Source organism: Cebidichthys violaceus, unplaced genomic scaffold (genome assembly GCF_023349555.1).
Source record: "Cebidichthys violaceus isolate CVI_PGR_0920_01 unplaced genomic scaffold, fCebVio1.0.p SCAF_7, whole genome shotgun sequence".
NCBI lineage: Eukaryota > Metazoa > Chordata > Actinopteri > Perciformes > Stichaeidae > Cebidichthys > Cebidichthys violaceus.
In genome coordinates this window covers 11,956,013-11,968,687 of record NW_027176927.1, presented here as the reverse complement: position 1 = coordinate 11,968,687, position 12,675 = coordinate 11,956,013, and the positions used below count along the sequence as shown (strand labels likewise).

The 12,675-nt window shown below is 38.3% G+C and overlaps 1 protein-coding gene across 2 annotated transcripts; it reads right to left on the bottom strand.

Moving 5' to 3' along the window:
* Positions 1–17: 17 nt before the first annotated feature.
* Positions 18–7,329, bottom strand: nrsn1 (neurensin 1). 2 transcript variants are annotated; one of them, XM_068736063.1, is made up of 6 exons: positions 7,237–7,329; positions 3,865–3,983; positions 3,523–3,615; positions 3,303–3,421; positions 2,836–3,023; positions 18–2,673 (listed from the first exon to the last, which is right to left on the bottom strand). In XM_068736063.1, the coding sequence occupies exons 2-6, from the start codon at positions 3,961–3,963 to the stop codon at positions 2,570–2,572; spliced, it is 603 nt and encodes a 200-aa protein (XP_068592164.1). In that variant the 5' UTR covers positions 3,964–3,983; positions 7,237–7,329; the 3' UTR covers positions 18–2,569. The 2 variants fall into 2 exon arrangements, with proteins under 2 accessions (XP_068592164.1, XP_068592165.1); XM_068736064.1 differs by having other exon boundaries at positions 3,865–3,980.
* Between the last annotated feature and the right edge of the window lie 5,346 nt (positions 7,330–12,675).

The following is a 12,675-nucleotide window of genomic DNA, read 5'->3' as shown; positions in this document are numbered from 1 at the left end:
ATTCACACATTTTGAGCTGCAGATATTTCAATTTTTATTGTGTTCTTTGAAAAATAGACATAATGTATATAGACATTGATATATATTTGTTCTTTATTCAATCCAACCTCCAATAAGTACAGTATACGTTTTTTATTTACTGGGAGAATCTACTTTTACATCAGGAGACACTTGAACTGGGAAATAGTCAGATTAAGAGCAGACGAATATCCATTGTGAATTTGGGATTGTAATGTAAAACTTAACTTTGGTCAATGCAAGGATAAAAAAATAAATTAAATTAAAAAAAACTCAGCATGGAACTACAAGTCAGCACATTTATTGATCATTTAGTTACACTCTTACCACACTGGAGGTTTTGTAGATAACCGATTGTTTAACAGTTTTTTTTTCTTCTTGTAGTGTAGGTTTGCAGCTTGACGGTGGTTGTGTAAATACTTGAACATGTCTTGATTATTAGTATATTGTTCTTCATAGTTTAAGCTACACATTTGTGTTGTATCTGAGACCAAATGTGTTGACATACCAGAATAGAGTGGCGGTTGTGAGATAGTAAAAGGTCCATTTATATGAACATATGGTAACCAGCATAGCAAAAGCTCACATAACTTACATAATATATGTTTATAGTAGCAGTATATAAACATATATTATTTCACACGGTATGCATCTGGCATGGATTTGAAGAGGATGCATTTTTTGGAAAGACCTGCAGCACTGACGCACATTAGGAGGCAAGTAGCTTGATGGACTGTGACTACCACAAAAACATTGTTCTAACCAAGTACAGTAAAAAAAAAATGCTGATTGTTGACAGTACTGTATCTGTGTGCAATGAATTCAAATCAAACAAAGAAGCAACAACAAACAATTTAAAGTGGCAGGGTCACAATATTTAAAAAATATATATTAAAATGCATGTATAGACACAGTTTTAAAAAGCAGCAAAACATGACTATAACAGCTCATTGTGCTTGTAAGTTAAAGTTACAGTGAGTAAAAGCGAGTGCCGATAAAAGAAATAAAAAATGAAAACCTGCTCGTTGTGACTTGTGTTTCTCATGTAGTAAGCTAGTACATATGCAACCAGTTGAAAGACAGCTTTGTTGATACATATATACTGTAAGCTGTTCCGTAAGCTTCCTGCATAATGTAGTTTCAAGTTTTATTTGTTAGCACACGAAGGCAGTTAGTGTGTTGAAAGCATCTGTGGATCCAGACAGACTGTAAACAACGAGCGCTGTCAAATTTGATGTAGCTGTTGTGATCTCACTGGAGAGCTTTGTGTGCTCTCTTCATCCATCTTGTTGTGTAACATAATCTGTCACGTTGTTTGTTGGTGCGCCCTTGCTCTGTCTTCATTTCAACACGCAGCACCTGCACATCTTTTTTTTTTTCTTTTTACCAACTGCGAACTGCAAAAAATGTGCATGCCTGGATGGATGGGTGTGTGTCTACATGCTTGGGTTTGTCACAGGGAGAGAAGGAAACAAATACAGGAGGAGCATGGGTAATGAAGTGTTTAGGAAAACAGTAAAAGATAATAATTAAACATAGAAGACGCCTCATTTGTATTTTTGAAAAAAGTAATCGGCATGATTATGATTTTGTTAGTAAGTGACAGACTATGTTGTTCCGCATGTTACGTCCGGTTCAATGTACCTTTCATCAGTCTGTCTGGTCTATTGATCGTGTTTGAAGATTCACTGAAGGAGACAAGGTCAGACACCTAATAAGACAGAAGAAATGTCAGTGTGAAATCTACCCTGAAGGTCTGTTCGAATCTGTGTTCATCTATAACCTGTTCTGATGGTGTGTGAACTAGCAAAGTAAGACTTCTCTTGGCTTGTTGCTGCATGTAAACAGAACTTAAAAGAAGTATTCAGCTACAGTATAGCACATGTACTCATATTCTCCGTTTGTGGCAGCTCTCACTGAGTGGTGTAATGAAGTTGCGCTGCACATACATGTACACACAGTACACACAAAGTGTTCTGCACTCAGGATATCTCATCCTCTGATGTCCTTTTAGACACTATAGGCAACGAGATAATGGTTGTTGTGTTCACTGCTGCTTGTGATCATTTTCTGGCAATGGGGGCCAATCACCAATAACTTCAAACAACACTGCATCTGCTGCTCTACAGCCTCCAGCAGTAACACCATCCTCCTTTACAAAACGCGAGTCCACTTGACAGAAAAATACTGAGCTGCGATGTTGTCGTTCAGCTGCTGTGTTCTATTGATTTGTTTCTGTGGTTTGTTTTTCTGGGTAGGGCTCAAGACCTGCACGCGCTTTGTCAGATCACTATGTTGTTCAAACACAAGGCTTAACATTTTCTCAGCTATATTAACTATGCTCCTATATAACCCCAAAATCAAGCATACATGTCAAACACAGTAAATAAAGATGATGAACCAATACTATCAATCATGTAAGCTGACCTTTCAAAAGCACACTTTGATCAACACACACACACACACACACACACACACACACACACACACTCACACACTGAATCCATCATCACACACACTTCTTCACTTTATGCCTTCATCTGGTCTTCTGTCAGGTCTCCGACTTCGTGGCCACTGGCTGTATGTTCTGGACTTTGGAAAGTGTGACTGGCACCTTTCCCTCTCCTGGAGTCGGCGCTTTCATTATGGGGGTACCTGTGGAAAAAAAGCAGCTCTGTTATGTTGGATATTCACAGAAAGCCCTTTGAGTACAGTATAACAGTGAGCAATAACCCTTTTCACTTACTCTTTGCCATTTATGTTTTAACCTTTATTCCATAATGGGTCGTAACAAGACAGTAGAGAGTGAAACCTCACCAACTGTTGTGTGCAGATCTGCCAACCTCTCCTTGAACTTCTGCTGCAGGTACAGTTCTTCTTTGGAGTAGCTTTTGGCGAAAGCAGACAGCAAGAGACCCACAGCCATGGAGGTGCCTCCCACACAGAACAGCACAGCACCAGTCAGCTTACAAACATCCAATGCGCTGTTGAAACTTACAGCGTGGCTGTTCAAGAAAAAGACAATTGGTTTAAAGCGTTAATTAAAAGGATAAAATCTATACTTGTGCAAACAATAACTGTGACCCTTAGGAAGTCTACAGTTTGCATCCAAAAAGTCACCTTATTTTACTGCTATTTTGTTATTATGTGCATTCCACTAAAATAAGGTGCTCTCCACTATGATCATATGATCATAATGTGAAAATGCTACACATATTGCAACTGTTAATGTTAAATACACAGAGTAGTAGAGTATTACTCCCTGTGTTGTTCCTATACAGTACCTGTCAACAAAAAGGAGATCATCTTCGCCAAACGCTTCGATCCTGACTGGAGTGGCATAACCCACCAAAACAACAATGAGACCTGCAAACAATATCAGGGATCCGAACGCGAGACAGACCTAGCGGGGGGAAAAGAAGAACTTTTGCAATTACAGTATGACTACCCAAATAGCATCAGATGAGATGATGATTTGTGTTTGAGCATGAGGATTAACCTCACCTTCCAGAGTAAAGAGCTCCACCTGCTAGGTGATCTCTGAATCTGAAAATCTTCATCACGTTCCCAGATAGAAGCTGTGCACTCCTCATAAAACTGGAGAAGAGATCAGAGAGAGATGTTCTACTTTATAAACATAGAATCTGAAACCCACTAGCAATCAAGATTTAAAACCCTCAAATTTAAAAAAATCATCAAAAAGAAAAAGTCAGGTATTTACAGTACAACATCAGACTGGGAAGACAAAGAGTTTGTGATAGAAGAGAATGTTTAAAATGTGTTAAGGGATGCACTATACTCTCTTGTGTGTGTGTGTGTGTGTGTGTGTGTGTGTGTGATATATACCTGGTGTAGGTAGGAGCGGACTCCATACTGCTGGCAGTTCCCGCTGGCTTGAGCTTGTTCACCATACTCGGACCCACAGATCTCTGAGCAAGAAGTCATCCTTCACATCTGCCTACCTGCTTGAGGACACACACACACACACACACACACACACACACACACACATGCATGACTGCACCTCTTGCTTTAAGAGCCCACCCACACGGTTTGTGGCCAAACTCTCTATTACTGCTCTAATGTCTAAACATACACGCACAGATATGCGGTGCATTAATACATTCATAAACTCAAACATGTACCCTCACACACAGTGTCAGAAAGTTATGTAACAGTGTACTGAAAGCATGGGTGCCTCGGTACATTGAGGTTAATGATACATTCTTCATGAAATGTTGCATAAGTCCTCCTTTTAGGATTCAATATAGTGTCGGCTGAAAACAGAGAGGGCTGACATGCACAGAATTAACCTTTTTTTCTTCATATTGTGTTTCATGCAACAACATGACACCAGAACCTGCTGTGCATCAAACATTAAGCAATATATTTAGTTTACAAGATTTCACAGATGATAGAAAGGACATAACATGTATCATGCTTTTTTCTTACAAGACAGATAATATCAAGTTCTGTAAAGATACAACTTTTAATGGATCAGTAATGCACAGTACACATGTGTTTTTACATGGTTCAAATGTTTTACATTAAGTCAATTCAGGGAATAACTAGCTATTTTATTTCAGCTTACATTACATATTATACCTGTTACCCTTTTCTTTCTGTTACTGTATAAACAAAACAAAAAAATTGCATCCTTATTAAACAAATGACAATAAAAGGCAGGAAAAGAAATGGTAGGAAATCCTATTTTGCACTCAAATGCAATTCCCTCACAAACTATTTTAAGATCTAGAGGCATTCCACAGCTCAGTGCCTCTGTACAAACTCACTTAACTATGTTTCAAGTTTCTGTCAGCTAGCACTAAATTACAACTGCTGTTTCTGTTGCACCACAAGCGCACAGAATTGGGACTAAAACACTGATCCCAGTGTTGGCAACATTTCTTATCAATGCCAAAAGAAGTAAAACAAAATGAAGACACATCTCAGAAACACATTTATTTACATTATGTTATGCTACAAAAGCAGCATGCGCTTATGATACGCGTGACAAATAGACAAAGAAAGTGCCCTAAACAAAAAAGCAATATTTCTAACTGACTTAATGGGGTTTCTGGTTCATTATGGTAGGAATGTAAATGAACTTGTGAATGTAAATGAACTTGTGGGTAGTGTAATGTTTACTAAACTAGCAGTGGTTACACACCTATGATGAAAAACATGAATGTTGTTGACTTAAATAGAGTTGGGAATAAATTTGGACTTGCATCTGCAGGCGCTTTCTAGCCTAAACAGTATTTGTGATATTTACTGATGCAAGCTGTGCAGTAATGATAAGGGAGGTGACCACAAAAGAGCATCTTTGACCTCCGGACTGTGTTGCCATCAATATGATTACACAGCTTGTGTATAATCGGAAGACAGGCATTACTTTTAAAGGCATTAATATTAATGAATCCGTAACAGACATCACTAGTGGCTTCCTTATTGTTGCTGGCCTTTGACAGCTGACATTACACAAAATCACAAGTTGCCGTCAAAAAGCTTGACAATCTGTAAAGCATATAACCATCTGTCCTAATACCCTTGAATTTGGATTTAACCTATTTCATTACATTGATCAAATGTCCAACAACACACAGGTTTAATCTGTTTTTGTGAGTTGTTCTAAAATGTAAACATTTTGGGGGTTATACTATAAACATGTTGGCTAGACACAGAAAATGTGTTGTCATTCTATTCTACAGACTGTTTGTGTTATCTACACAAATGGATAATAGATGTCCAGAAATGTGTGAGGTTGAGAGTGTCTCAATTCCACAAATTGCCAAACATTAGGTCACCCAGTATATGGGAGATGTCAGCGTTTCAGTCAGGTGACATAATATGAGTGTGACGAGTGGAATGCTGCATTAAGATAGGACACAGTGTTCCCTGGTACCTTGTGTTAATCGTATTACTGCTTAATTTGTACCTGCTGAGGACATGAACATATGGCACTGCCCAGATGCTATGAACTCTCTCTCTCTCTACCCATATCTGCATATTCAAGGAACTTTGAATATTCATCATCAAGCCAAATAATGTAAAATGCAACATAAGAAAATATGAGAGATTGATGATTTTGCACTTCCTGTTCCAGGGACTCCATTGAGCCTTAATGTATCCCCATTCAAACATTAAACTAGAGTTGGAAACATGTGTAATTAGGAATTTCATAAAACTAATTTGGCATTATCATATTATAATTTGCTATAACGTGTTTTTAAAAAAACATAGCATTTCTTCAGTGCTTGTAGATTTAATCAGTGCCCTTGACCTTTTGTGGTCCGTAAATGGCCCAAACTGACAGATGAGATTATTTAATCGACTTAATGAGATGACTGCAATGTGATGTACCAACTATGGCTAAATACACACAACACTACCAAAACAAATAGTGAAAATAGCCCAATACTAAATTCAGATGAGCTAACCGGTCGCAGTTGTACAGTGTGTCTCTAGTAAGGCGATGTTCAGTGTTATACGTTCAGTGTTATGCATACTCTCGTATTTAGATTTTTTTTTCTTCATCCACAACATACAAACTAAATACTTCTCGACCTACCTTGACCTACATAGTCTTGAAAATAAAAGCAGAAGACATCAATATAATGTAAATGGCCAATTCTAGCAGTAAACCAAGTACAAATTGTCCTATCAACCGGTGAACCGGGAGCTGACTGTGGTGCTGAACGCCATATTATTACCATCCAGCCCTCAGCCCAGCAGGACAACACACAGACGTCATATGTGACGCCAGTCTGAAAACAGACCTCATCCCAACCCCCCATGAGACAAAAATAGAATCACAGCACGCGCGTTTCAATTAAACTTCGAAAGACTGAATTCGGTTCGTCTGACGTCTTACCACCTGAACAAATGTAATCTCTAAATATGACATCCGCAGATACAAGCTTATTGAAGTTGTATTTATATCTGATAAGGAGAGCAACGCCCGAAACCCTCGTGGATTTAGTAGAAACCAGCGAATAGGTGAAAGGTGACGACACAAAGTTTAAAAGAACATTTTTTTCGACATTGTTCCAACAATAACGCTACTTCCAGTTCTGCTAGACGATATCGCGTGCACGGATGACACTGAGTCTATGCAGGCGATATCATTTCCCGATATGTTATTTACAAAATCACCAATCCATCTGAGCCTCTCTAATTCCAGAAATATTTCTGAAAATCATTGAAATCGTCATTTACCTGTCATTAACAGCTCGGAGAGTGATCACTCGCTGCCGTTCCCTCAGCCGGGTCCCATCACTCTACAGTCAACTCTCACTCTCTCTCTCTCTCTCTCTCTCTCTCTCTCTCTCTCTCTCTCTCTCTCTCTCTCTCTCTCTCTCTCTGTCGATGATTCAGATTTTCACGCTGTCTTGTGCGCATGCGTCACATCCATGACAACATATGATTCAACGGCGAATATAAATAACCAGACAGGAGGAAGGACTAGCTGAACAGAAAAGACTTTCATTCAAGATTAAACATTCAGGCCTAGATGAATGAATTCATATAGTAGATGGATGGATGTTTCTATAGGAACAGAGGGCAGGAACACTCTTTGCTTCACAGCTTGTCATAACAATGTCAGTTGAAAGTCAAAGACAGGCACAGGCCTACAAAATGTATTGGTCTCTATCATAATATAATAACTACCATTCCAATATGCATTCAACTTCATCCATATGTATACACTTTGGAAAGTATAGATAATTAAAAAAAAGCTCAAAAAACAGTAATTTGCGTAGGCTCAATGGGATGTCATACCATTCACAGAAACACAAATGAAAACCTAAGGGTGGAGGAAAGGCATCTTGTGTCAAAATCTACAGCAGGTACACAATAATGCAAAACCCACACACCCGTTTCTCAGAATTCCAGTCACATACAGTACAGTCTATTTTTAGTGCTGTCAATGACATACACTGTTGAAGGAAGTATTAGTCACCGTATCAGTGCTCTTCTTGAGGAGGACCTGAAGGGACGATCCACATCACGACTGAAGTACAAAACTCCTGTTCATAAAGCACAAGAATGAGTCTGCTGTTCAGTCAAACTCACCACAATAAAATAAAAATGCGTTTTAGTTTTCAGGTTTGTTTAATGTGTGCCCTACAGTAATAACAGCATTTTTTTGGAAGTTAATTTCTTCTAAACACTTAAAGTGGACAACAAACATTGGGTACATAGAATGCGGTGTAGAATGAGCCTTCATTATGTCTATCTTAGAGATATTTCTAAGGTGAGGAGGTGCTGCTTTGTCACAAAGATGAAGATGCGTTGTTTTGTCCTACAAATGAGCATTTCAGTTCACCTGTATGAGGATAGGTGTCACTTAATTCATGAAAATTAACTCCTGGTATTAAGGTCTATTCAGTTGTATTACATATTCATTTTGTGTTGCTTCAGAAAGTTGTTTGATATAGACTTAAAATTGTATTATAAAATAATTCCATCTCACCTTATTTGCGATTACTTGAGTGGAGCCAACACATTTGTTGAACTGCCTATGAACCACATACAAATGATGATACATGTGAAGGACTGGAGACCCATCTAGGGGCTATGTCTGCCTTTTGTCTGATGTATGTTGTCATAGGCATCGGCCATCCTGAATACCGCAAAATAAAAGTACAATAACAGTAAACACAATAACTCTTGGACCCTAGATAGCATGCCCATACGATAATGAGTGTAGCGTTGCAACTGTAAGGGCTATTTTAATACTTTTGGTATTAAAATAACCTTAACACTTGTGAGATGTGTTGATATGTGTAAATAGCAGTATATATGTTACTGGTTAAGAGTAGATTAAGATGTAACACAGCACAAATTGAAAATTCTAATTTTCGAATGGAAAAAAAAGCAATTTCAGGATATTTCTTTATTAGAAATCATGTAGCTACAAGCTTTCCAGCTCTCCCAGATCATAGAACTATATGTTGAGGGTCTCTAAACACATTTTTACTTTGATAAAGTGAAGCTTTATCTAGTACATCTTGATCTAGTATGGAGAGGTCAAACGAGGTCAACCAAAATGTAATTTTGTTCCAGCTGTTTCATTGTAATTTTATATACTATATAATTATATATTTCACTTCTTTTATCACCAACAGTGTTCAATCTATCCATATGCAGCAGTTTGGCATCATTTTGAGATCCTGGATCCTCTCTGAGACTGTTAATGTTTGTCATCCATGGGATTTTATCGTCTGAATTCCAGTTTTTTTCTTCCAGTGCCTTACAGCCATTGTGAAGGGCCGATTTGACTCAATGAACGTTCCATAGACGCGTCACAACCTGCTCTGTTGAAACAACCTAACGTGACTTTGAATGACAGAATCCGTTAGCCAATCAAAAAATAAAAACTACCCAAGTGTCAAATTTCTCAAATCCGATTTGCTGAGACGTATAACCCTGCCCCTTCCGCTAGCAGGCACACGAGGCACATGACGGCAGCGCCAGCTTTGAATTCACACAGAGACGGTTGAGCTGCGCAGATCGATACTAAACATGAACATGAACATAATTTATATTTTTGCTGCAGAACATCTCAAAGTAAAGAGCTGGTTTATGATGTGATCGATTATGCGGATTATGATGATGGCTTTGTTTTGTAACTAAAACTGCGAGGCTGTGTCGTAGCGGAATGTGAAAAATGGCATCTGCGGCCGTCTGGTCGCTAGCGATCTCCGGAGCTAATGGGTGTTAGCATTGAATTAATTTTTCAAAACGTTATTGGCATAAATGTGGCAAGTGGGACTGCCTAGGGGGCGCTATATCGATTGTGTTACTTGGTATTATACGTAGCTTTGTCATATGTTGTGTTTGGAGTGTGTACAAACAGCTGAGATGACTTTGTAGCGCAGGAGCTGCAGTTTGAGCAGGTATGCGGCATCATTATATTCGTTACTGATGAGTGCACGTTATGAGTGTATTCATTTTTGGACGCATGCTCCGCCCCCACCGGCGGGGGCGCTCGGCTCGAAGAGGTTTTAGCCAAAAAGCAGCCCCATGTCTCTCATTTTGTAAATCAGAATACGGCTGTTTGACACAACAGCCATGATAATCTGTTTGTTTTTGCATCTTGAGTGTTTCATAGTGTATTTTTAGACATCCCAAAACACCTCTCACAGCATCCACTTGCTCTAGCTAACAATTGCAGATACGTTGCAATCATTTCTGTGTGCAATCACACAAAATAGTGCTCGCTCACACTCATCCCATACACATACAGCGGAGAATATGTTTCTCTGAGGCTCTGTCAGCTTACCTTTTGGAGTTCTTTGTGTTATTTTCTTGCCAAATCCACTTATAAACATGTTTAAATCAGCTCACGCAGTAGTGACTGTGTTTGTGAGAGCTGCTTTCAGGTCAAATGGACAGACGGTACAATTTGTAAGATAAATTTGGTGCCAAAAAGTACAGTATGAGAAGTTGAAGCATTGAATGCCTGTATGTTTAAAAATAGGTGAGTTCATCTTATTCATTATTGGTTAACAAAACAATCTGTGCTGTTACATCATACATAGATATGAGCATGTGCTATCACATTGCAGCATACTAATGTCCTTTTGTTGGGGAGAAAATGTTCTGTCATCTCTCTCGCTTCCTCTCTCACTCTGTGTACAAGCTGAGCATCTCAGAGAGGAGAGAGGAGGTTTCTATGGCGACGTGAAAAGGTCACCTTCAGGAAGTTCTCTGTGAGCGTGTGCAGAATGCCAGTTGGATAATCAGGCTTCCTGTAATGACTGATAACAGACCACAGCTCATTAGAGAGAAAGAGAGAGGTCGGGTGGGGTAGGGAGGGGTGTTGTGGGTTTGCGGGGATTGTTAGTCATTGAGCAAAGAAACAATAGAACATTTATTCCAAAGGTATTCCACACTTTTAATGTCAAATACAGTGCAGTATGCACACTTAATTCCCACATAGCATAAAGTGACACAAAAAAGCAGAAATAGTAGCAGCCAAGTAGACATGACTTTGGACTAAGCTAATTGTTTACTGTCTGTCCCCTCTAATTGTCGATACTGTATGTAGCTAACTTGGGTGCTACTAACATTAACATGAAAGAAACAAAAGACACATTGATCTGCTAAAATGTCTGTAGAGTAGGCCATACATGCCTGGTTGGCAGATCATCTAGACACAAACAAAATGACTTAACTACCATGTAGGATAATGCTACTTGGCTGCCTGGCGGGACATTGTGACCTACATTAGCAGCAATGCTGCAGCTACATTGCTACATGAGACATTTAATTTGGACAGTGGTATGACAAGAACTGATTAGAAAGGCAATAATAATCATAGCACGCAGCAGTGACCTGCTTAGAACAGTAAAATAATGATTATGATGAGTTAAAGTTGTGAATCAATAAATCAAGTTGTTTTTCCCACCCCTATGTGAATAAAAATATATATATAATTATATATAATCTATAGAAATAATTACTAAGGAGAAATGTAACGTTGGCTTCCACAGAAAACAGAGAGACAATATGTTTTTCATCACTACTCTGGAAAGGGTTTAAGCCAGCTTGTAGTCATTAGTTTTCTCTTATTATTTGCTGTAGGCTACCTTTTTGAATTAAGTAGGGCCATGTTTCCTTTAAGTGTGTGTGATTTATGTTTCTCTCTCATGCATAACTTCACCCATGACTTCACCCCTTGCATGCTAAATTACCTGTAGACCGAAATACATACGAGACAGACACATTTGTGTCTCCCTCCTTCAAAAATACAAAAATAGTTATGAAAAAAACCCTTAAATCTGAGTGGGAGCTGATTCATGTATTTTTTAATATGCATCTTTTTGCTATTGGAAAATTGGAAAAATGAAACATTTCAAACATTGCTTCATTTATTAAGGAGAATCTGTAGGTCTTTGCAGGTGCTGTACATTTCAGATATCCAAATTGGCACAGGAAAATAAAAACAGCAAAACCTTTAGCAACCACAAGTCTGATTTAGTAGACAATAGTATATAATCAAAGACAGAAAATAGGGTGGGTTCTTTGTCAGAATCAGAATCAGAACCATTTATTGCCAAGGAAGTTTGCACCTACAAGGAATTTGTCATCGCAGAAGGTGCATAACATTAAACAATAACATCAAACAATCAACAACAATCAAGACAGTGCAAAAAATAGAAATAGAAACATATTCAAATTTACAATAGAATATAAAAGAATATAAAATAAAGTGCACAACAAACAGATAACAGGACAGTAAACAAGTGAAATGTATTTGTCAAATTATGTCCCTATTTCTCTGTAGGGTTTGTTGTTATGATGTGTTCTCTGATAATCTATCTAATAGGTAGGCCTACACTATTATGATGGTGGGAATCTTGCTATGAATGAGATTAACTGATAAACCATTCAACTGGTTTAACACAGCACATCATTTTCTATTAACTACAACTGTAAACACCAGCACTGGAGTCATAATTACTTTGAACTAACAAGGCTGACATCTACTGGGCATAAGGGCCTCTGCATCAACAGTAAATAAAAACTGTGGAAATATGGAAGTAGTTTCACCTTCAGAATTGAGTACTATCTATTTTTTGCCTCATAATGATACACTACGTCACAAATGTTTGATTTATAAGCTTGTTAGCTTATTCGGTTGTGTGT

Bases quoted from the DNA above. Each gene is read 5' to 3' on its own strand.
- nrsn1 (XM_068736063.1), bottom strand. From the start codon at position 3,963: ATGACTTCTTGCTCAGAGATCTGTGGGTCCGAGTATGGTGAACAAGCT. The intron at 3,024-3,302 runs GTACTGTATAGG...TTTCTTGAACAG, and splicing joins GATCTCCTTTTTGTTGACAG to CCACGCTGTAAGTTTCAACA. The intron at 2,674-2,835 runs GTGAGGTTTCAC...TTTTTTCCACAG, and splicing joins AGATCTGCACACAACAGTTG to GTACCCCCATAATGAAAGCG.